This window comes from Ovis canadensis, chromosome 5 (assembly GCF_042477335.2).
Source record: "Ovis canadensis isolate MfBH-ARS-UI-01 breed Bighorn chromosome 5, ARS-UI_OviCan_v2, whole genome shotgun sequence".
NCBI classification, from domain to species: domain Eukaryota; kingdom Metazoa; phylum Chordata; class Mammalia; order Artiodactyla; family Bovidae; genus Ovis; species Ovis canadensis.
In genome coordinates, this window is record NC_091249.1 from 32,251,366 (window position 1) to 32,273,615 (window position 22,250).

General features: G+C 53.2%; 2 protein-coding genes and 1 long non-coding RNA gene across 7 annotated transcripts in view; 2 read left to right on the forward strand and 1 right to left on the reverse strand.

Moving 5' to 3' along the window:
• Window positions 1-5,623, forward strand: part of DPP9 (dipeptidyl peptidase 9) — a 37,432-nt gene extending 31,809 nt beyond the window's left edge. For 3 of the 5 annotated variants that reach the window (XR_011257222.1, XR_011257224.1, XM_069591424.1), the window contains 2 exons: window positions 1,054-1,165; window positions 3,810-4,950. Coding sequence is in view for 2 of the 5 variants with exons in the window: in XM_069591424.1 (XP_069447525.1) it covers window positions 1,054-1,165; window positions 3,810-3,902 (205 nt within the window). In the remaining 3 variants the exon portion in view is untranslated. Of the gene's footprint in view, window positions 1-1,053; window positions 1,166-3,809; window positions 4,951-5,266 lie in introns of those variants that run through there. The other 2 variants (XR_011257223.1, XM_069591425.1) reach the window with 1 other exon arrangement.
• On the reverse strand, window positions 721-9,394 carry LOC138441054 (uncharacterized). The gene is made up of 3 exons (XR_011257229.1): window positions 9,297-9,394; window positions 2,072-2,124; window positions 721-1,371 (listed from the first exon to the last, which is right to left on the reverse strand). It is a non-coding gene; the product is annotated as an uncharacterized lncRNA (long non-coding RNA).
• On the forward strand, window positions 7,978-21,430 carry MYDGF (myeloid derived growth factor). Its single transcript, XM_069591443.1, has 6 exons — window positions 7,978-9,704; window positions 11,067-11,117; window positions 16,333-16,394; window positions 17,912-17,993; window positions 19,476-19,548; window positions 20,857-21,430. The coding sequence occupies exons 1-6, from the start codon at window positions 9,390-9,392 to the stop codon at window positions 20,934-20,936; spliced, it is 663 nt and encodes a 220-aa protein (XP_069447544.1). The 5' UTR covers window positions 7,978-9,389; the 3' UTR covers window positions 20,937-21,430.
• The last annotated feature ends 820 nt before the right edge of the window (window positions 21,431-22,250 follow it).

The window sequence follows — 22,250 nt, forward strand, 5'->3', positions numbered from 1 at the left end:
GGTTCTCTTGGACCAAGGAGGAAAGGAAGCCCCCGGCCCTGCCCCCAGCAATATGGAGAGGAAGCTCTAGAGTGACACTACTTTGAACACCCTGGTGCCCCTCACCTCCTAAGCACGTGGCCTGCCGTGGGCCCCGTGAGTCTGTTTTGAACCCTAACCCCCTGTCTTGTGGGTTCTGCCTCAGAACCCAGGTCCACAGTGGTTGTAAAACCTACGTGTGTTGGCCCAGCTCTGATATTCCATGTATGCTTTGGGTACTGGTTTCTGATTTTCCCATTGGAAAGAAAATGGCGTGGCTGTTTCTGATGTGTCTTGTGTTTGGTGAACGTCCACCCTGGCCCCACCTTTAGTGCCAAGGTTCTTGTCCCAGACTGACCCTGCCCGGGCCTCTCTCCCTGCAAGGCCATTCTCTTCAATCTAGAGGGTGACCTGGACTCCAGGGGCCACCATGGTGCAGCCAAGCTCAGAACCCACAGCTCTGCAGCCATTTCCATTCACTTTTGCATTCATCTCCGTTCACTGGAATAATAAAAGACAGAAGCCTGGTGGTTGCCAGGGACTGGGAGGCACTGGGAGCGACTGCTCATGGGCATAGAGTATGCTTCGGAGTGATGGAAATGTCCTGTAACTTAGGATCCAGGTGATGGCTACATGACATTGTGAATGCACCAAATGCCCCTGAATTGTTCCCTTTAAAATGAGTGAATTTTAGATCATGTGTCACGTCAATAAGCTATTTTTATGTCAAAATTTCGAAAGGAATCATCCTCCGCCACCCATGCCACACGTCAAGTGCTTGGTAGCCACTGGTGGTGTTGGGTGGGGCAGGTCTAGCACATTTCAGAAGCTTCTGGGACCTCAGGGCATTCCAGGTACCACCGGCCACACCCTCCCCTCCTGGCCAGGCGTCTCCCAGATGTGCCAGTCACACCAGATCATTCAGTTGCTCCACCATCTGGTGCCAAGTTGCTGCTGCTGCCTCCTCACTTCCATGGGGCAGGGTGGGAGAAGGGGGTTCGGCCCCTTGACCCTCACCCCAACCTTGTCTTCCAGGCCCAACCGTCTACTCATCCTGCACGGCTTCCTGGATGAGAACGTGCACTTTTTCCATACAAATTTCCTTGTCTCCCAGCTGATCCGCGCAGGAAAGCCTTACCAGCTCCAGGTGAGTGGCTCCTCCCAGGAGCTCGCAGGGTGGGCAGCAGCTTGGGTGGGGAGGGGGCAGTGGGAGGAAACCCATGTCCCTGCCCCCATCCTCACATCTGACTGCCTGGCTCCTCCCTGGGTCCCCGAGTCCATTCAATAGATGTCTCGCGGTCCACTCCGCCCTCTGCTGGCCACCTCTGGGAACTGGGGGAGCACACGCTCTTACTGCAGGAGCACATGCATTATTTTAAACCAAGAAGCTTGCTTTGAAGTTTGGAACCCCACCCAGAAAGTATGAGGCGGGGGCGGCGGAGTTGCGGTTTACCTTGAACAGGGGTCGGAGAGGAATTCCCTGAGGAGGTGACTTTTAAGGATGCTAATGAGTGAATGGGGACTCAGCTAGGCCTAGGGGTCAGCTGTGGAGGACACTAGACACAGGAGATTAGTGAAAGGGGACAGCTCAGGGACAAGAGACCAGCGTGGTTGCAGCCAGCAGAAGAGCTGAGGACCAGGGCCCGGTGACCAGCGTGGCCAGGTGGGCAGTGCCTCCAGTGGTAGGCGGGGCTTAAGCAGTTAGGGTGGGGGTCTCAGGCGAGCACCCTCATGAGAGGGTGGAGCTTCAGTGGTAAGGGTGGGGCTTTTGCGGTAAAGGGCCGGGCTTTGGGAGTGGGTCTCAGGGGAGGGCTGTATTTTTTTCTAAGGGTGAGGAAAGGTTGGTCATCTTTCAGGCAGCCATGTAGACAGAGGCCCATGGGGCCAGTGGGACATGCACCAGTCAGTTGTCCCGGCAGGAAAGGGGCCAAGAGTGGGGAGCGAGAGGCTTGGTGGACTCCAGGGGTGGGACGGGGTCGGGGGGTGGGAGGGTCGGGGGGGGGTTGGTTGGGGAAGGCCTGATGCTGGAGGTAAGAAGGGCAGATCTGATTACCTGCTGCCGCCATGCAGTCTTTCTGCATCCTGGACACCTTCACGTGCTCAGTCCTGTCAGGGGAGGACACGTTGCCATTCAACAGATGGAAAAACTAAAGGTCACCGGGCAGGAGGGACAGGCCTCAAGATCTATGCCTGTGCATGCACTGGCCAGGCAGGGCAGGAGGGCGGCGGGGCTCCCACAGGGCGAGGAGCTGTTGGGAGCAACTCTGCCCTCCACCTCACATGCCCCCCCGACACAGGCCAGCAGCAGCTGCACATCAGAGTTGAGGAGTCAGGCAGGGCCAGGATGGATCCTCAAGTGTCCCTTCTGAGCCTGAAGGCCTGAGTCTTCTGGTTGGGGTAGCCCCTCTCTCCCTGAGTGACCACAGGTGGCAGGTCCTTTAACCTTGGGCCTGGTCTCCTTATCTATGAAATGGGGTTGATAACCCCTGCCTCTGAGAGGTGTTGAGGGTCAAATGAGTGCTCTCAGGAAGAACATTTGGCACATGGGGGCCTGGAGACTTGTGCCTCTGCTTCCCAGGGGAAGTTGAAAGTGAGACAGGATGCTCCCTTTGGGGGGTGGGAGAGGGGGGATGGAGCACACCCACTTTCTGCTTCAGACACCCTGAATCACTTGGCCTGGAGGCTGACAGGCCAAACTTGTTCACACATCACATTGTTGCTGCAGACCAGGCCCATGACTGGGGGTTGGGAGCAGAGTGGGGAGCCAGATGAGCCTCTCCTTGCCCTCACAACCCAGGAAGAGGAAGTGACCAGGCACCCAGGACCCAGGGTGGTGTAGAGGGGTGGATGTCTGTCCCAGGTCATGCCACTGCCCCGGGCCCTGAAGGCGTGGGACCTGTGAAGCTGTGGGAGCAGTAGGACCTAGGAGTCCAGGTCTTGATCTCAGCCTGGCAATTCCTCTGAGCTGGGGACAGTATGATGACACTTGTGACTCATCCAGGATGGAATACTGAAAGCAAGGGTGGAGGAGGGAAGGTCTCTGAGCAGTTAGATGCATTCCTAGGGTGTGGAGCAGGTTTCACACCTGCCCCAGGAGCCCTCACTCCATGGCCAGAAGCAAGACCCGCCTCGCCGCCACCACCCGCCTGAGAGTCTGCTTCCACTCAGCCAGGTCTCAGGGGCTGGGTGATTCCTGGGCGTGGCCCCCGTCACCAGCACACTGCCACTTCTCTCAGGGGATGGTCCCCCCCTTGGTTATTGAGAGGGCCCAGGAAGCACTTGGCAAAGCCTGGGGGGAGGCCCTCCTAGAGCGAGGGCTTCCTGGAGCCTCGGTGTGTCCAATCCCCAGTGGGGCCTGTTGGTAAAATGCAGTGGCTCAAGTGGAGGGCAGCAAATGTCTCCATGATTTGAAGCCCCAGCCCCTCTGCGGATGTGAGTTCCTCACGCTCCCTGGGTTTAGGGGACAGAGGAGCAGCATAGTTTCTCAAGGCTTTCATACATGCTTTCGTATCTACTTAGCTGGCCCGGCCACACAGACCCTACAAGGTCTGAATTTTTCACTCAGCTTTCATGGGGGGAGGCTGTCACTTGCCCAGAATCACTTGCCCAGCAAGTTGTCCATGGAGGAGGGATTTGAACCTGGGTCCCTCAGTTCCAAAGCAAGATCTCTTCCCAGGGTGGCAAGGTGGGACCAAGGCCCTGAGGGGAGACGCTGGAAGCCAGACTGAGAGGGCAAGGTTCAGGGTGCAGGGTCCTCCGTGCCACCAGCCTTGCCTTCTCTTTCCACCCAGATCTACCCCAACGAGAGACACAGCATCCGCTGCCCCGAGTCCGGTGAGCACTATGAAGTCACACTGCTGCACTTTCTTCAGGAACACCTCTGAGCCCGGGGCCGCCTCGGGAGGGGCCTGCACAGTCAGAGCACAAGTGGCTCCACAGCCGCCATCGCGCACGCTGGGGGCAGGAGGAACCGGGTGGCCTCACAGGCCCCGCACCGCGCCTCCTCCCACTGGCCCGCCCCGGGACTGCCCGCCCCGGGAGCCACCACCTTCGCCCCCATGCCTTTGATCGTTTTTGTTCATGCTCCTGGGTTTTCTGCCTGCTGCTTCAAGGGTTGCCAGGATGGAGCACTGAGGCCAACGTCCACAAAGCACTTCCTCAAGCCATCCCTCCACTCCCCATTGTCTGGGAGCCTCACCTCCACTGGGCGTGGAGGCCTGAGGAGATTCAGAGCTGCCTGGCCTTTGCGCCGCTCCCCCGGGCTGGGGCGGGGTGGGATAGCCAGGCCTAGGCTCAGGCCCCGCCATCGGTGCAGGAGCATGCGGTTGCCTGTCCTCCCCACCTGTGCCCACTTCTTGTGATTTCTTTTTTTGGCGGGGTGTGGCGGGGGGGGGGGGGGGCGTTTTTCTTTATTATTTAAAAGACAGAAAGCTAGGGGCGCCTAAATCTAGAATCTGGGTCTGCCACTGGCCGCAGGGTTCACCCCAGCCAGCACCCGAGACAGGAGCCGTGTGCCCAGCAGACCACAAGTGCACAGGGGAGTGGGCAGCCCTCCAGCCCGGCTCTCCCCCAGCTTTCAGGCAGGCTCTGAAACGTGACCGGCTGGGGCTCTGCTGGCCAGCGGCTGCTGCCCCCTCTCCAGCCAGGCCATCTGGTCCCATGTTTCTGCCTGGCCCGCACTGACCGGGCTTCCAGGGTTGGGAGTGGAACCCTCCCCACCTCAGGGTTATCCTTACTCTTCCTTTCCCTCCCGCCAAGAGTTCTGCCAGGGGCGGGTTTAAAAAAAAAAAAAGAAAACCCAACAACAAAAAAAATCCCACCAGAGAGACAAACCACCTCTACATATTACGGAAAGAAAATATTTTTGTCAATTCTTATTCTTTTATAATTATGCGTGTAAGAAGTAGACACATTAAACAATTCCAGATGGAAGCGTTGCCACCTGCCTGAGGTTCCTTCTAAGCTAAACTCCCTGGGGCTGGTGATGGGGTTCCGTGGGTGGGCAGGGAAGTCCCAGGAGGCAACTGAGCCAAGGGCAGGGCAGTCTTGGCAGTGGTAGGAGAGGGGCCGCTTGCTCAGCCTTGCTGCCCTGGCACAAAATGGCAGGGGGTCCCATGCCACAGCTGGAAGATGGCCAAAGGACAGTCTCAGAGGTCCTGAGGGAGCTCGTGGGTGCCACTGAGGGACCCAGCCCAGGCTGTCGTGGGCAGCCTGGCCCTGACTTCCTTTTGCACCTTTCCTTGTCCAGAGGCTTGATCTGGTGGTTGGAGCATCAGGACACACCGACACGTGGTGCAGACTCTTCAAGTCTGTCTCAACAGCTGAGAGACGAGACTGGAGACCCTGCCCGAGCTGACGGCACTCCTGGTACTTGAGTCTCTAATGGCACAATGACCTCGGCTCCAGGGCCATCACCCGCTCCGTCCTTTGCGAAGGTCCACTTTTATTTATAATGGCTTAAAGAATAAAACAGGGACTTCCCTGGGTGGTATGGCCGAAAATAAACCGGTACAAAAGGGTGTAGAGAGAAAAACGATGCCCTCCCCACCTCCGTGAGCGGAAACCCCTCCCATCTCTCTTGTTAGAAAAAGAAAAATTAATGTTATTTTCGGCTGTGCTGGGTCTTCGTTTATGTGCTCCGGGTGTCTCTAGTTGTGGTGAGCAGTGGCTACTCTCTAGTTGCAGTGGCTTCTCTTGTGGAGCATGGGCTCTAGAACATGCAGGCTTACGTAGTTGCAACGCCTGGGCTCAGCAGTTTTGGCTCACAGGCTTAGCTGTCCCATGTTATGTGGAATCTTCCTGGACCAGGGATTGAACCTGGGTCACCTGCATTTGGCAGGCAAGTTCTTAACCACTGGACCATAGGGAAGTCCCCCAGTCTCTCTTTTTAATAGCTGCCTTCTGTTTTGCTCTGGGAATGCCACAATTTATTTTGCCAGACACTTATCAAGGGATAAGGTTATTCTGGGCTTTTCATATAAATCAGGGGTCAACAGACTTTGTCAAGGACCAGAGAGTAAATATTTCAGGGTTTGTGGGTCAGGCAGTCTCTGTTCCAACTGCTCAGCTCTGGCCCTCGCAACTCAAAAGTAGCCAAGGGTAATGTATAAATGAGTGGATGTGGCTGTGTGCCAATAAAACTTTATTTACAAAGCCACACAGCTGGCCAAATTTGGCCCACAGGTTGTCATTGACCAACCTCTGCTATAAAAGATCCTGCAACAGACAACCTTGTACATGTTTGGGGCATGTCTGAATTTATAGGGTAATTTCCTAGAATTATCAAAAGGCATATTCATTTTTAATTTGGAAGAATATTGCAATATTGCCTTCTAAGGAGAATGCCTCCATGTACACACCTCTTGGTGAGGTGTACCCCTTGCTCCATTCCTTCAGTGTTGCTCTTGTTCAGTCGCTAAGTCATGTCTGACTCTGTGATCCCATGGACTGCAGTATGCCAGGCTTCCTTGTCCTTCACTATCTCCTGGACTTTGCCCAAGTTCATGTCCATTGAGTTAATGATGCCATCCTCTATCATCCCTTTCTCCTTTCGCCTTCAATGTTTCCCAGCATCAGTCTTTTCCAGTGCGTCGGCTGGAAAAGGTGGCCAAAGTATTGGGACTTAAGCCTTAATATCAGTCATTCCAGTGAATATCAGGGTTGATTTCCTTTAGGATAGACTGGTTTGATCTCCTTGCGGTCCAAGGGACTCTCAAGAGTCTTCAGTACCACCTGTTATTTTTGAAAAGCTTAGGGAGTGAAACACAGCAGCTCACTGTAATCTGAACTCATGTTTCTTTTATGTGTGTATGAATATTTTCATGCTTTAAGGCACTTGTTTACTGCTAATCATTTGCCAACCTTTTAAAATTTCTTTTTGGCTTGCAGGATTTTAGTTCCCCAATCAGGGATGGAATCCAAGCCCTTGGTAGTGAGAGCACAGAGCCCTAACCACTGGACCACCAGGGAATTCCTTGTCCACCTTTTGATATGTTGGCCTCATTCATTTGTAGAAACTCTTTATATATGAAGGAAATAAGTGCATTGTCAAACATGTTGCAAACTGAACAATGTTGCTGATTTCAAAATGTTAGATGGGTAGGAAGCTCAGCCAATGAATGTTAAGAATCATTTCAGGGATAAGAATATATCTTGCCCATAATCCACTGTGAAAGTGGAGAGGCAACTAATCACAAGTCACAGAATGACAGAAGTTGATGAGAAAAGAGTCACAAGGGTTGCCCAGGAGGCTTGGCAGTTGACAACCCGCAACCATCTCAAGCAGAAACTTTTTTTGGGGGGAGGGGGCTGCCTTGTGACATGCTGGATCCTTGTTCCCTGACCAAGGATCAAACAAGTGCCCCCTGCAGTATAAGCATGTGCTGGACCACCAGGGAAGTTCTGTTTGTTTGTTTTAAATTAACCATAGACACATTAGTTGCAAAAAAACAGTGCAGCGTCTCCTGTACTCTCACCCAGCTTACATCTTACCTAACCCTAACACACTGTCATGCAGGAACATGATGTGAATACAACACAATGAACTAAACTCTAGACCTTATTCAGATTTCCTCAGCTTTCACAGGCACTCATGTGTGTGTGTAGTTCTATTCCACTCTGTCACCTGTACAGATTCCTAGAACCACCACCACAGTCAAAATACAGAGCTGTTGGGAACTCCCCTGGTGGTCAGTCTGGTGGTTAAGACTGAGCTTCCACTTCAAGGGACCCAGGTTTGATCCCTGGGCCAAGGAACTAGGATCCTACATGCCTCATGGCAGGAAAAAAAAATATATATACAGAGCTGTTAACTCACCATAGGGGAGCTCCTTCATGCACACTCTATGATGTCCACACCCACCCTGTTTATGGTGTCCTGACCATGGAGACAGAAGCCGTGGTAGTTGTTACCAAATATTTTTTGACTGCTAGATTTCATGTCATGATTAAAAAGCAGAATCTTGGGAATGATGGGTTTTTTTCTTTAAATCCCTTCAGTTTTTTGTTTGTTTCTATTTTGGGTTTTGTTTCATAGGCAAAAAGGGAAAACAGAAACAAGAGGCTGGGGTTCAGTCTGAGAAGAAAACACACGTACACACCCCTACCCCTCTTGAGTAGGAAACTCAAAACCACTCACAACCAAATACCTTGTCAGCTACAGCATTTGGCCACTAATTGAATCCTTCATAGCGACCCGCTGAAGGTCAAACACTGGAGGTAGGGAAATGGAGACATAAAAAGAACTGTGCTGTGTGAAATACCAAATAGTCTGCCGTCCTCCGATTTAAGGAGCCAATTCCTAACAGGTCCATGGCAGCCAGCTGCAAAGAGGGAAGCATTTCTTAACAGGAGCAGGTACCCCCACTCAGAACAGGCTGTAAGAAGTAAATGTGCTGTTTAAGCCAGCCAGTCTGTGAGATACTGTTATAACAACCCAGACTAAGGCAAGAATCTGATCCTGGATCCCAGCTGCCTTTCCACGTCTTAGTCTCCTCATTCTGTGATGGTTCCTCAGCCTTTGTCTTTCATGACATTTTTAAAGAGAACTGCCAGCGACCTAGGTAGAGTATCCCTAGTTTCTCTGGTATCTGCTCTATCAGATTAAGGCTGTGCATTTTGCACAGAATTCCACGGAGATGCCACTCAGAATGTCCTTCTCTGTATCCCATGGTGACTCCATGAAGTCACTGTCTTTTCTAACGACGCTGACTTTGCTCAATGGGCTAAAGATGGTGTCGCCCCTGTAAAATTACTTTTCTCTTTGTAGCTGTTATGTATCTCGGGGGGAAATACTTTGAGATAATGCAAAAATCCTCTTCCCCACCAGTTTTTAGCATGGATCCACGAATCTTGGAGTTAACAATCAGTTGTTTGCTCAGTGGTGATCTTCCATTTCCCTCATTCTGCCTACATGCATTAACCTGAATTTCAGTGGTGCTCCTTTATATCCTTCATTCGTTGTACTAACTAGAAGAGTTGAAGGGTCAGTCACTTGCCTGCTACTGCTAAGTCACTTCAGTCGTGTCCGACTCTGTGCGACCCCATAGACGGCAGCCCACCAGGCTCCCCCGTCCCTGGGATTCTCCAGGCAAGAACACTGGAGTGGGTTGCCATTTCCTCCTCCAGAGCATGAAAGTGAAAAGTGAAAGTGAAGTCGCTCAGTCGTTTCCAACTCTTCGCGACCCCATGGACTGCAGCCTACCAGGCTCCTCCATCCATGGGATTTTCCAGGCAAGAGTACTGGAGTGGGGTGCCACTGCCTTCTCCCAGCCACCTGCCTAGTGAGGGACGAATGGACCCCAAACCAAGAAACCTGTTTCAATTCCTTCAACCCCAGAAAGCTCCTGGCACTTCCAAGCCCCGCCCCCAAGATGGCAGCCCGGGTAGGAGGGGCGGGGCCCTCCGGATCACGTGGTCGCGCCGACGCCGACGTGGCCTCCACCAGACTCCCGACGTGTCCCTCGCCGCGCTCCGTCCGCCGTCCCTGCCCCCGCGAACCTGATCTCAAGATGGCAGCGCCCAGCGGAAGAAGGAATGGCAGCGGCGGCGCGAACTTGTGGGTCTCGCTGCTCCTGGCGGCCGTGGCGCTGAGGCCGGTGGAAACGGTGTCCGAGCCCACGACGGTGGCGTTTGACGTGCGGCCTGGCGGCGTGGTGCATTCTTTCTCCCAGAACGTGGGCCCTGGGGTACGTACCTCAGACACCCCGGGGGCTTGAGGGATGGTGCTAGCCGGGGCATGGCCCGGGGAGGGGGAGCTGACCGGCCGGGGCGGGACCAGGGTGCGGCCCCGGCGGGGGCAGGGCCTGAGGGTAGGGGGCGGGACTTGGATTAAGAGGAGGCGAGGCTCCTGGGGGCTGGCTTCTTTGAGGGGGCTGGGTCTCTAGCCTCAGGCCCTGACTCATCTCACTTGCCCATCGTGCCCAAGCAGCCCCATCCCTCAGACCCAAGTGTTGTTCTTCAGTCGCTCTATTGTGTCCGAGTCTGCGAACCCATGGACTGCAACACACGCCAGGTTTCCCTTTCCTGCACTACCTCCCCGAGTTTGCTCAAACTCTTGTCCATTGAGTCAGTGATGCTATCCAACCATCTCGTCGTCTGTCGCCCCCTTTTCCTCCTGCCTTCTATCTTTCCCAGCATCAGGATCTTTTCTAATGAGTCGGCTCTTCACATCAGGTGGCCAAAGTAACGGAGCTTCAGCTTCAGTATCAGTCATTCGTCCTTCCAATGAGTATTCCGGGTTGATTTCCTTCAGGATTGTCTGGTTTAGACCCAAGAGAGCCCCTCCTAATTGAAGGGCAGGATGGGCCCAGAGGTAGGGAGAGGAGAGCTGGAGGCCCTGGGGCATATGCCTCCAGGCCCCACAGAAAGTAGTTCTGCCTCAGCTCTGACCAGGAAGGAAGTGGACAGATGTTGCTCTTTCCTTCCATTGCACAAGGTCCCCCATCTTTCTCATTGAAATCTGAGGCCAGACCCTCCTTATCTAGAGGCAGCAGGCCTAGGTCTAGTCTAGCCCATCCTCAGCTTGTTGGAGAAATTGCTTCCTCTCCCAGTCCCCCTTTCCAGTCTAACAATGATATCAAGAGTCACTATTTGTTTATTACTTTCTTATAACCTGATATTGTGCCAGATTCTTTATGTGAGGCCCATTTTTCAGGTGAAGAAACAGAAAGCTTTGCACTTGTCCAAGGCCCACAGTGGAGCAGAGATGTGGACACAGGGACCCCAGGTGTCCCTTTTCCAGATTTCATGTTCGTAAATGGGTGGGTGCTGGAAGAGATGTGATCTCCCCCTTCTAGAAGCCATATGGGTTGTTTGTCCAGAGCCAGGAGCTCCCCAAGCAGGGAGGCTGGTGGGAGAGTTCCAGGCCTCCAAGGACATTGGCCTCCAGGTACATCAGCCTGAAGGCTCTGACTCTACCTCCTCCCCTTGAGTGTAGATACTCAAAAGCAGGATCTTGATTCTGGATCTCAGAGGGACATTCAGAGACCCTGAACCTCCAGCACTAACAATTATCTACTACCGAGACGTTTTTTCCTTCCATTCTCTAGGACAAATATACCTGTGTGTTCACCTATGCATCTCAAGGAGGGACCAATGAGGTGAGTTGTTCAAAACTCCATGTAGTTTAGTACAATAGCATCCATTGTCATACAGACATGCTCTCTAGAGGACACTGGACTATTCTTGTCTAAGTGATAAAAGACAGTGCTCAAGTCCAATGGTGATGCCAGATTCTACTCATAATTCCACAGAGTGAACAGACATATGGACAGAAAGAGGCATGTGAGACCTGAATCTGCCATTCTCATGAGCCTCCGTTAGCAGTATCGTGTTCATCTTCTGTGCTGAGTAACACAGACTGAACAGCTTAAAACAGTGCCCAGTTATTATCGCATCATTCTTTTTTTTTTTTTTTCAGTTATTTCGCCACCCTGGGTCTTTGCTGGGGCACGTGGGCTTCTCTAATTGTGATGCATGGACTGTGGAGCACAAGGGCTCAGGAGTTGTGGCATGAGGCTTCGTTACAGTATGTGAGATCTTAGTTCCCCAACCTGGGATGGAACCCAGGCTCCCTGCATTGAGAGCACAGCCTTATCCACTGGACCACAGAGGAAGTCCCTATCCCATGGTTCTGAAGGTCAGAAGTCCCTGTCAGCTCAGCTGGATGCTTCACAAAGCCAAGATCAAGGTGTCAGCCTGGCTGGGCTCTCACCTGCAGGCTCTGGGGAGAACCCTCGTCCAGACTGATTCAAGTTGTTGGCAGAACCTGGTTTCCTTTCGGTGTGTGACTGAGGTCCCCAGTTCCTTGCTGGCTGGTTTCTCTGGCTGATGGCAGAAGATGGAGTGAGAGAGATTGGAAGCATAAGACAGGCATAGTGCACCACAGCTGACTTTGAGGAGGTAGGATGTGTGGCCTCTAGAAGCTCAGAGCAGCCCCTGGCTGGTGGCAGGGAAATCAGGGCTTCAGCCCTCCAACCACAAGGAACTGAACCCCACCACAACCAGGTGCGTCGGAAGAGGACCCTAATCTCCAGATCTCTAGTTGGGAATGCAGTCTGGCTTCCACTCTTATTTCATTTATTTCATTGACCGTGCCACGCAGCACATGGGATCTCAGTTCCCCCACCAGGGATCAAACCCATGTCCCCTGCATTGCAAGGCAGAGTCTTAACCACTGGACCACCAGGGAAGCCCCTGGCTGACACTCTGATTTAGCTTGTGAGACTGAACAAAGGATACAGCCCCGCCACACCCAGACTTCTGACCTACAGAACTGTAAGCTAATGAATGAGTGTCGCTTTTAAGCTACTAAATTTGTGATAATTCTTCACATAATGTAGTTGAATGAGGTCCTCCAAAAAATATGTGTCCACATCTTACTTCCTAGAACCTGTGAATTTAGACAATGTCTAAATGTCCTCCAGTATCGGCTAGAGGACAAAATTACCCCCAGGTGAAAGCCACTGGGCAAGAATGATATGAAGTTGGGGCTTCCCTGGTGGTCCAGTGACTAAGACTCTGTGCTCCGAATGCTGGAGACTTGGGTTCAATCTCTTGTCAGGGAACTAGATCCCACAAGCCCCAACTAAGACCCAGCACAGCCAAATAAATAGATAATTAAAATTAAAAAGTGACGTGTAATCCACGTTTCTTATTTTGGATACATTCGATTTGTAAATAAAAGTAAATGACTCCCAGCAACAGTATTGTAATGAAATTTGGTGACACCCTTCCCAGTGGAACCAAGGGTTGTTGGAGCCCTTCTACCTGCCGCCAGGACCGTGGGCATCCTGGGATTGTCCACCGCTCCCTTGGACACCTCCAGGCCTCGCTGCTTCTCCAAGCAGTCCAGTGGGGTGGTGACATGTGGTAGAACATTCTACCCCGGTTCATACCTCTTGGTAGAGCCATGCCCCTTCTTGGGCCCCTGATTAGTCACAAAGCACCTTCTCCTCATCAGCACATTCCCTGCCTGTTTGGCTGTGAAAGTGAAACCGTTAGTTGCTCAGTCGTGTCCGACTCTTTGCAACCCCATGGACTGTAACCTGCTAGGCTCCTCTATCTGTGGAATTCTCCAGGCAAGAATACTGGCATGGGTTGCTGTTTCCTTCTCCAGGGCATATTCCCGACCCATGGAACGAAACCAGGTTTCCTGCATTGCAGGCAGATTCTTTACCGTCTGAGCTACTGGGGAAGCCCATGGTTGTGTCCATGGTCAGTTCATAGGATGATAAAATCGTGATGTCCCCAACCACCTTGCAGTTTACCAGGCTCCCCGAGCAGTGCTAAGCCAGGCACATGTCGCGTTTCATCTGCAGAACCCTGGGAGGCTGTCATTACCCCCATTTCACACATGAGGACGTGGCAGCCTCTGAGGCTGAGGACCCAGGCCCCCTCAACTGGAATGTGACCGAGGTCCCCACAGTGCAGACCTTTGACCGCTACCCTGAGGCAGGACACAGCCTGCATTACCAGCAGTGCCTCCCTGACAGGACCCTGCAGGTGGACAGTTCACGGGAGAGCCAGGCTCACTCTTGGGACAGCGGCTGGGTCACAGATTCTGAGCCAGCAGCAGGCTCGGTTTTTCCATTTCGGATGAGGGAATTCTTCCCAAAGGAAACACCTCAGAGCAGACGTGTCTGGCATGACCTGTTCCAGCAGCACCAGCCAGAACTCTGGTCATCAGAGACTGCGGGCCACCAGCGGAGCATGGGAACACGACAGTGCGACCCACAGGCGCTCTGGCTGCTGGCCCACTGCCCCGGTGGCAGGAAACAGCCCCCTGGATCCTCTGTGTCTGCCTGTTAGAAATGAGAACCTAAGTCCACACAAAGCTCGCACATGACTGTTCAGAGCAGCATGATTTGCCATAGCCAGCAAGTGGGAGCCACCCAAGTGGCTGCTTCTCTGCACGTTTCCCACCAGTGGAATCACACCCTGTGTGCCCTTCCGTGCCTGCTTCTCTCAGCATCGTGTTCTCAGGATCTGTTCACGTGGCAGCGAGTGTCTGGGCCTCACCCCTTTCCATTGCCGAGTGATGCTCCTGTGTGTGAGGAACCACGCTGTGTTCACTCATCACCTGCTGAGGGACACTTGGGTGGCTTCCACTTGCTGGCTATGGTAAATCATAGATAGGGGTTTCTTTTGTGGCTCAAACAACAATCTACCTGCAATGCAGGAGACCTGGGTTCTATCCCTGGGCAGGGAAGATCCCCAGGAAAAGAGTGGCTATACAGGTGATGGTTGCACAGCTCTGAAAGTACTAGAAAACACTGAAGTGTCCAATTAAAAAGAGCATATTGTTATTACGTAAACTGTTTCTCAATAATGCTGTTAAAGGTAAGTGAACTGTTGATACACATGCAACCACTCAGATTAATCAGACGTGTGTTAGGCGGAGTGAGACTGACCGACCCAGGAGATCGGGGCCTGAGATCCCACTCAGGTGGCGTTGTGCAAAGGCACAACTGCGAGGACAGAGCAGATCAGTGATCACTGGGAATTTGCAGGAAGGGACTGACCGCACAGCGATGGTGAATAGACACCCAGGGAGACAGAGCTGATCTGTGTCGCAGTTGGGTAACTCAGAACAGACACAGCGACTTCCCTGGTGGTCCTAGTTAAGACTTCACCTTCCAATACAGGAGGTGAGTGTTCAGTCCCTGGTTGGGGAACTAAGATCCCACATGCCTCCTGACCGAAAAACCGAAACATAAAACAAAAGCAATATTGTAACAAATTCAATAAAGACTGTAAAAATGGTCTACATCCAAAAATCTTAAGAAAAATATACAAATGGGTCCATTTCACCATCTGTTACTTATCAATATATCTTAATGAAAAACAATAGCGGTGACCATTTACCTGTATTAATTACACCCGGTCGCTTAGATCCTGATCTCCCCAGCCTCCCAGAGAAGGCCACAGAGGCTCTTGTCTGAACGGGCTGCCTGAAAACACACCCTCCTGTGAGTATCTGATGCCAAAATCTGAGCCTCACCAAGGGCACCTACCACCCACCCTAGCCTGCAGCCTCAAGACCAGAGTCAAGTTCAAACAAACCACTCAGAGGGAGGTTGGCCATATTGCTAAGAAACTCCTGATTTTAACTTAGTTTGCTTTCATAGTCTTAAAAAAAAAGATTTGCCTGTCATGGAACTTTTAAGAGCTATAGAAGACCATCCCAGATATATTTCACAGCATAAAACTGTGAGCCTTTGAAACTGTGGGCAGGAGTTTTTTTCTGTTTGTTTTGTCCAGTTTATTTTTTGGCCACACTGTGCAGCATGTGGGTTCCTAGTTCGCCGACCAGAGATCAAATCCACACCCCCTGCAACAGAAGTGCAGAGTCTTAACCACTGGACCCCCAGGGAAGTCCCAGTAGTTTTTAAATAGAAAATAAATATATGGGTCCACTTGCCTTGCATGCCCCACCTAAGTAATTGGCTCTGGCCTCCATGCTGCAGGCAGAAGGCTTCTAAGTGACCATTTACTCCCATCATAATTAACATAAAAACGGCCTTGTTTTTGTTAGTGGCAAAGCTCTAATGTTAAAACAGCTTATCAGCAGTTGGAATCCATCTTTACTCTTTCAGAAAGACAAGACACTCTCATTTTACTAGCAAAGCTTAGAAACACCTCAGGCCACCAGACCTTGCATTTGGCCAACTTTTCGGAGGCCCTGAAAATGAGAATAAACTGGTAGTGGTATGTTTTGGAAATATCTTAAAGTATTATTATTAATTTAAAAAATGTTTCGGCCACACCAAGTGGTATGTGGGATCCTAGTTCCCTGACCAGGGATCGAACCTGTGCCCCCGCAGTCCACCAGGCAAGTCCCTAACGTATTGTATTGTTAATTTAATTTAAAAAAACTAATATGTGTCATTCAGAAAGAGAAAAAAAAAAAAAACCGTGAAAAGCTCTCCGGCACCTTCCACCTGCCCGGCCCCCACCCGCGTCTTGTGTGTCGCCGTGGTTCTCACATTCTCGCATCTTCTCTAAGAACTGCTCTGCACTTACACAGGCAAGCATGAGCATACTGTCTTCTTTTATTTTTGTTTTTATTTTTCCCAACAGACTATTTTTTACAGCAAAATTGAGCGGGAGGCACAGGGATTTCCCGTATCCCCGTTCCCCGCCACCCGTCATCCCTGATCATATGGATTTGTGAGGGTCAATGAACCTGCACTGATACATCAGCACCCCACGTCTAGAGTTGACCTCGGGGTTCACTCCCGGCGCGGTGCAGGCTGTGCACCATGATGGTGAGGCTGTGTGTCCTGGGCTGACCTGTCTGTCCTCTCTCCCCAGAAGTGGCAGATGAGTCTGGGGACCAGCGAAGACCACCAGCACTTCACCTGCACCATCTGGAGGTAAGCCAGGGTCCTGGGGTGGGATCACCCCCTCCTCAGATGAGGCACCTTTGTTCTGACGGCCCACAGACTAGCAGAGTCCTGCAACCCTCTGGGGTGGGGAGAGCTACCTGGGAGGGCTCCCCAGGAGATCACCTTGACACTGAGGCTGAGAGGGGGTTGCGGGGGCGGGAGGCAGGGGTGTTCAGGCAGTGGCCGCAGCCCCCAGGAGAGGGGCCAGGCTCCCAGATCCTGCCCCCGTCTTCGTCTCCCTCAGTGACATTCATCATTCAAGGGCTTAACCTCCCGCCCTGGGGCTGACACCATGCCCACTCTTCTTGTAACCGCATGGCCTGGAGCCCAGCTCAAGGAGCCTGAGAAGGAGGCGCTCAGGCCCCTAATGGGGAGCAGGGTCTACAGTGTCATCGGATCCTGGCCCTTCTCCTCTGGGCCCTGTGACCTGGAATGGATCGCCTGAGCAGAACTGATTTTTCTCTTAGTTGTTATTTATTTATTTAGCTGTATCGGGCCTCAGTCTCTGCAGGATCTTTGTCACGGCGGGGCGCCTCTTCTCGCGGCACACAGGCTCGGTAGCTGCACGGCGGCTCAGTTGCTCCGTGGCATGTGGCGCTGAGCTGTATCCCCTGCGCTGATGGGTGGGCTCTTACTCACTGGGCTGCCAGAGAGGTCCCGTAGAACCGATTCCTCAAGAAGCGACACGTGTCCAACACAACAGAAGGCCCAGCCATGCTCTCACCCTCAGGGACTGGGGTCAATTCAGGGGACACATCAAGAAATGGGATATGATAGAGAGCAGGGAGGGTGACATTTAATCAAAGAAAATGCGTGCTGGCCTTGGTGCAGTCCCTGTCTCCTGCGAGATGCCTTACACACAACAGCAGTACCCTACTCCACGGTACCGAGTAGTGTGAGGGTGGGAGCCTCATGTCCTCACCATGCCACCACCAGCCCTGTTGAGACCCTGTCTGTGCCCCTTCCTGGCCTCAGAGGGAAGCATCTAGAGGAGAGGAGCCGGGGTGGGCCCCCTTCATTACAGGTTAGTCATCGAAGCTGTATCCCCCTGCCTGTAGACCATCATCTCACATGGGCTTGGGAGTGCCAGCCCTCCAGGTGGGCACAGACTTGGGCCACATAGGCCCAGAGCAGGGTCCTCATCCTGCAACACCCCCTAAGGACACACTCAGCTGTAGACACCCTCCTCTGCTACCTAGTTAACCCCTGTACTTCTCACCCTCTGGGGATGTTGCCCACCCTGCCCCCACTGCAAACCTGGGATGTTGTTGAGGGGATGAGAAGTGTTCAGCAAATGGACGCAAGTGTTCCTGTCCTCAAACAGTTCCCGTGCGGAAAGGGAAGAGACATGTCCATCTTGGAGCTGGGAGAATGTTCTGGCAAAGAGCAGATCATGTTGAGGGCACCCAGTCTGTCCTTCCCCAAAATGGAATCCCCAAGTAGATTCTTAGGGAGCAGGGGACACGTAGCCCCAGGCTGATCTGTCTCCCGACCTTTCTTCACAGGCCCCAGGGCAAGTCCTACCTGTACTTCACGCAGTTTAAGGCAGAGGTGCAGGGCGCCGAGATCGAGTATGGCATGGCCTACGTGAGTGTCGCCCAGGCTGGGGGCTGCCGGGCTGGCCCACCATGGACTGTGCCTTGAAGACCCCCAGGTGGGGGGTGGGGAGACAGCAATAATGAGGAGATGGATACCAAGCCCTTAGAGGGAGGCCTGGGGGTTGCAGGTTGCAGTACCCAGAGGGGATCCCAGTTGGCCCCTAGAGACCAGTCTTCCTCCAGTAAGGCTTTACCAGCCTCCCATTTATGTCCCCTGCTGGCCAAGCTGGCAGGAAGTCAGGAGGCAGGGGGGCTCAGCCCTGGGGATGGGGCGGAAGTGGGCCCAGGGGGCAGGCTCACTGGTATTGGGAGGGCCCCACGTCCTTTGGCCCCAGTGACCTGTGGTTCATGGCTTAGCCAGCACCTTGCGCCATGCTCCTGACCCACAGAACCCCCTTCAGAGCCCAGCCACTCTGCAGAGCCCATGCCTGCTTCTGCATCTGAGTTGGGAACAGTTTGAAAACCACTTTATCAGCCCAAGAAGCAGAACCAACAAGAGACAGACATGAGAGATTCACTGCAGGAACTGGCTTCTGCTGTGAGGGCCTGGCTGTTGGCGGAGATTCGTCCAGGGAAGCCTCAGCTCTTCCCCTAGGCATCCCCAGGTCTTCAGGGACCGTCTCTTTGACTTAAAGTCAGCTCAGGATGAACCACTGTCACAGCAGTGCCCCCGCCCCCCCCCCCCCCCCCCCCCCCCGCAGCAGTGCCCACCAGGGTCTGCTACCACGCTACCACGGCTCCTCCCAGTTGACACGTCAGCCTGGCCATCAGTCTGTTAACTCATCACTCTCCTGGTCTCTTCTTACTTTGCATGCATTCGTGCTCAGTCACGTCCACGTCTTTTGGACCCCCACGGACTGTAGCCCGCCAGGCCCCTCTGTCCATGAGGAGTCTCCAGGCAAGAATACTGGAGTGGGTTGCCATGCCCTCCTCCAGGGGATCTTCCTGACCCAGGAAATCGAACCCACATCTCTTACCTCTCCTGCATTGGCAGGTGGAGTCTTGGCCACTGCGCCACCTGGGAAACTCCACTTCTTAAAGAACAGGAGCCTGGCAGGCTACAGTCTATGGGGTTGCAAGAGTCAGACACGACTTAGCGACTAAACAACCACAAAGTTGTGTCTAAAGTAATCTATTCGTACTGTAAAACTCCATTACTCTAACTGATCTGAGAAAGACACAGTTCTGATTTTTAAAAATTACATTCAAGAGACTGCCACGCTTGTATGCCATTTCCATATATCAGCTAAAGGGAAAAACTGAATTAGATGCCTCCCTCCTTGGATTTGCAGCAAGGCATGAGGTTTGAAGCCAGTTGACGATCTCGTAAGTGGATTAACCTGCCACTTCCACCGGATTCTCTTTTCTGTGCTTAAAAAAGCATCTCAAATCTGTCGTCTGTGCTGCTCCAGGAAGCAAACCGAGCCGTGTTCTTTCCTGATTAGAAAAGTTTCCACTTGTTCCCTTTCAGTCAAAAGCTGCTTTTGAGAAAGAGAGCGACGTTCCCTTGAAAAACGAGGAGTTTGAGGTGACCAAAACAGCAGGTAGGTGGAGGGGTTTGTGGGGCTGGAACCCAGGTTCTCCAGCAGGGAAGGTGAGAGAGGGGACAAGACCTCTATGAAGGGTCGATCCAGGGACCACTGGTGAGAGGAGGCTGCTATCCCTCCTGTAAAAAGGGCCATCTGGTAAATATTTTCGGTTTTAGGGGCAGACACCCCCCTTTGAAATAACTCGATCTGCCCCTACAGGGCCAAGTCAGACATGAACCACTAGTCAATGCATGTGGGTGGCTGCATGCTAATAAGACCTTGTTTTGTGAACACTGACATGTGAATGTCATAATACATTCCCGTATCACAGGATGCTGTGTTCCCTTTGATTTCTGTTTATAAATGTAGAAACCACTGTTTGCTCACAGGTAGCAGGCATACTTGGCCTGTCCCTTACAGAAAACAGAGGGTGTAAAAGTGTGCTCAGCTCCACAGTGGGGTATAGGGGAGAGGGCATCCTGGGCCCAGTGACAGGTTCAGGCATCGAAGTTGGGACCTCCTATGTCTGGAGAGGCCGGGGGTCACATCCTGAGGCTCCGAGACCCCTGTGACCTCTGACCCCTGTTCAGCTACAGCCATGCAGGCCAAATGCAGAACAGAAAGAGTGGGTGCTAGAGTTGGGGTTCGGAGGGGTGAGAGCAATGGGGGATGAGTGAGTGAGACAATGGACATGGATTTGAGCTGAGTCAGGGAGCCTGAGAGTCCTGAGGGACAGGGGAGAAGTGAGATGAGGAACCCATGTGGCCATGGGTGTCACCAGGCACCAAAGTGGAGAGTGGGAGGGGAAGGAAGGTGGTGGTATGATTGGGGGTTTTAGGAGGGCCTGGAAGGAGGCTCGCCCTGCCCACAGGTCCTCCAGGGCACAGGGCCTGTTTAGAGTAGAGATCAAGGACAGAGGGGCCTGGGATGCTGGCAGACCCTGAGCCCCAGGGAGCACCAATGGGGAGGATAGACAGGGAATGGGAGGCAGGCTGGGGCTGCAGAGCAGGGCATGGCCAGACAAGTTTGCCAGGGCAAACCTCCGACCCCCAGCTGTTCTCAGCGTGGCAGAAGTGATCACAGCTCTTTCCGCCTCAGCCTCTCCTGTGGCCTCTCGTTGCCCTCCAGTCAGGCCCTCGACTTCCCCACCTTTCCCTTGTCCATCACCCGTAAGCCTCTCAGGGCCAGGAGCCTTTCCTTATGGAGTCCACTTGGAGGCCCCTCCACTGCCCTGCGCACATCGTTGCCCCCACCCCACCCCCCAGCTCAGGACCAAGAGGACTTGCAGAGGCGAGCACTGACCCAGGGTCTCTTCCTTTGCAGTGTTCCACAGACCTGGGGCCTTCAAGGCCGAGCTGTCCAAGCTGGTGATCGTGGCCAAGGCAACACGCAGTGAACTGTGACCTGAAGCCCCTCTGAGGGCAGCTTTTCCTCCTCTCCCCGCAGGGAGCTGGACCCCAAGAAGGCCCAGTACTTGTTTTCTAGGTTGGATTGGGGGGCTCTTGGTTTTCTGTCCCAGCTGATGTTGCCCTGTTTGGAGGACAGCTAAGGCCCCAGAATGGAGTCTGGAGGGCTAGGACGCACCTGGCGCCCACCTTCCCTCACCCTGAAGATTGTGGGTCTGAGACCCACTGTTCTTCTCATCAGAAGAGGCATCAGAACACATGGCCAGGGGCCAGGGGGGCATCTCCCTGGGATCACGGCTTTTCTGAAGCCAGGGCATCCCCTCCTCCCCGCTGGGATCAGGCCAGGCTCCAGGATGTTCTGCGGGGGAGCCCCCCACTGCCTGAGACCCCACACCAGCCGCCTTCTTCTCACTCCCCAGGGGACCAACTTTCACACTGGGCAGAAATGAAATGTTCTTTCATATTTAAATAAATAAGACAACTAAAAAGCACCCAGAGTCTTGGCATCTGGTGCTGGTGCGCCCCCGCCAGCTGGGCTTGCAGGGCTGGGGTCCCCTACTTTCCTTTGCTGCTGAAGACGGGCGAACTGAGTCACCCCTGGGCAGAGGGAACCTCCTGGCAGGACTTTGCTGCAGGCGCAGATGTGCTGGACCAGAGGCAGCCTCACCAAGGATCACATGGCCTCACCTGTGGGGCCACTCCTAGCCGAAGGGGAACGCACCAGGGAAGACTGGCTCTTCTTCTTTTTTTGGCATGGCATGTGGGATCTTACTTTCCCAACCAGGGATTGAACCAGCGTCCCCTGCTTTGGATGTGTGGAGTCTTAGCCACTGGACCACCAGGGAAGTTCCCAGACCAACTGTTCTGCGCCCTATAGTTGGCTCTGCTTATTTTTTTGGAAGCTGGATTGCAAACTCAGTGACTTAAAAAAAATAACAAAACACCCACAGGCAAACAAAAATAAATAAATGAAATCCCTAAATGCCTCAGCCACTGCTAGCAGCAGGGCCTGGGAGTCTGACCCCCACTGGACTGTCTGCCTGGCCTCTGATCAGGAGGAAAGAAACCTGTGGCTGTGAATCGGATCCTTGATGATCAGAATCGCCGCACTGGGCTGGCTGAGGCCTCTCTTGTGTCTGTCACTCACCTGGCCCGCCCCTCGTGCTGTGGAGGAGCCAGGTGCTGGCGGGACCCCGCCAGCCAGAGAAGAAGCCGGCTGACGGAGGGCATGGGGTCCAGCCCCAGGGCTCCAGCACTGCTGGTGTAGGAGCCATTCCAAGGGAGGTGCAAGCAAGAAAAGCAGCCGCGCTC

Excerpts from the sequence above, each read along its gene's own strand:
- MYDGF (XM_069591443.1), top strand. The coding sequence starts at position 9,390 with ATGGCAGCCCGGGTAGGAGGGGCGGGGCCCTCCGGATCACGTGGTCGC. Across the intron at positions 16,395-17,911 it reads TTCACCTGCACCATCTGGAG|GCCCCAGGGCAAGTCCTACC; the intron begins GTAAGCCAGGGT and ends CTTTCTTCACAG. Across the intron at positions 19,549-20,856 it reads TGAGGTGACCAAAACAGCAG|TGTTCCACAGACCTGGGGCC; the intron begins GTAGGTGGAGGG and ends CTTCCTTTGCAG.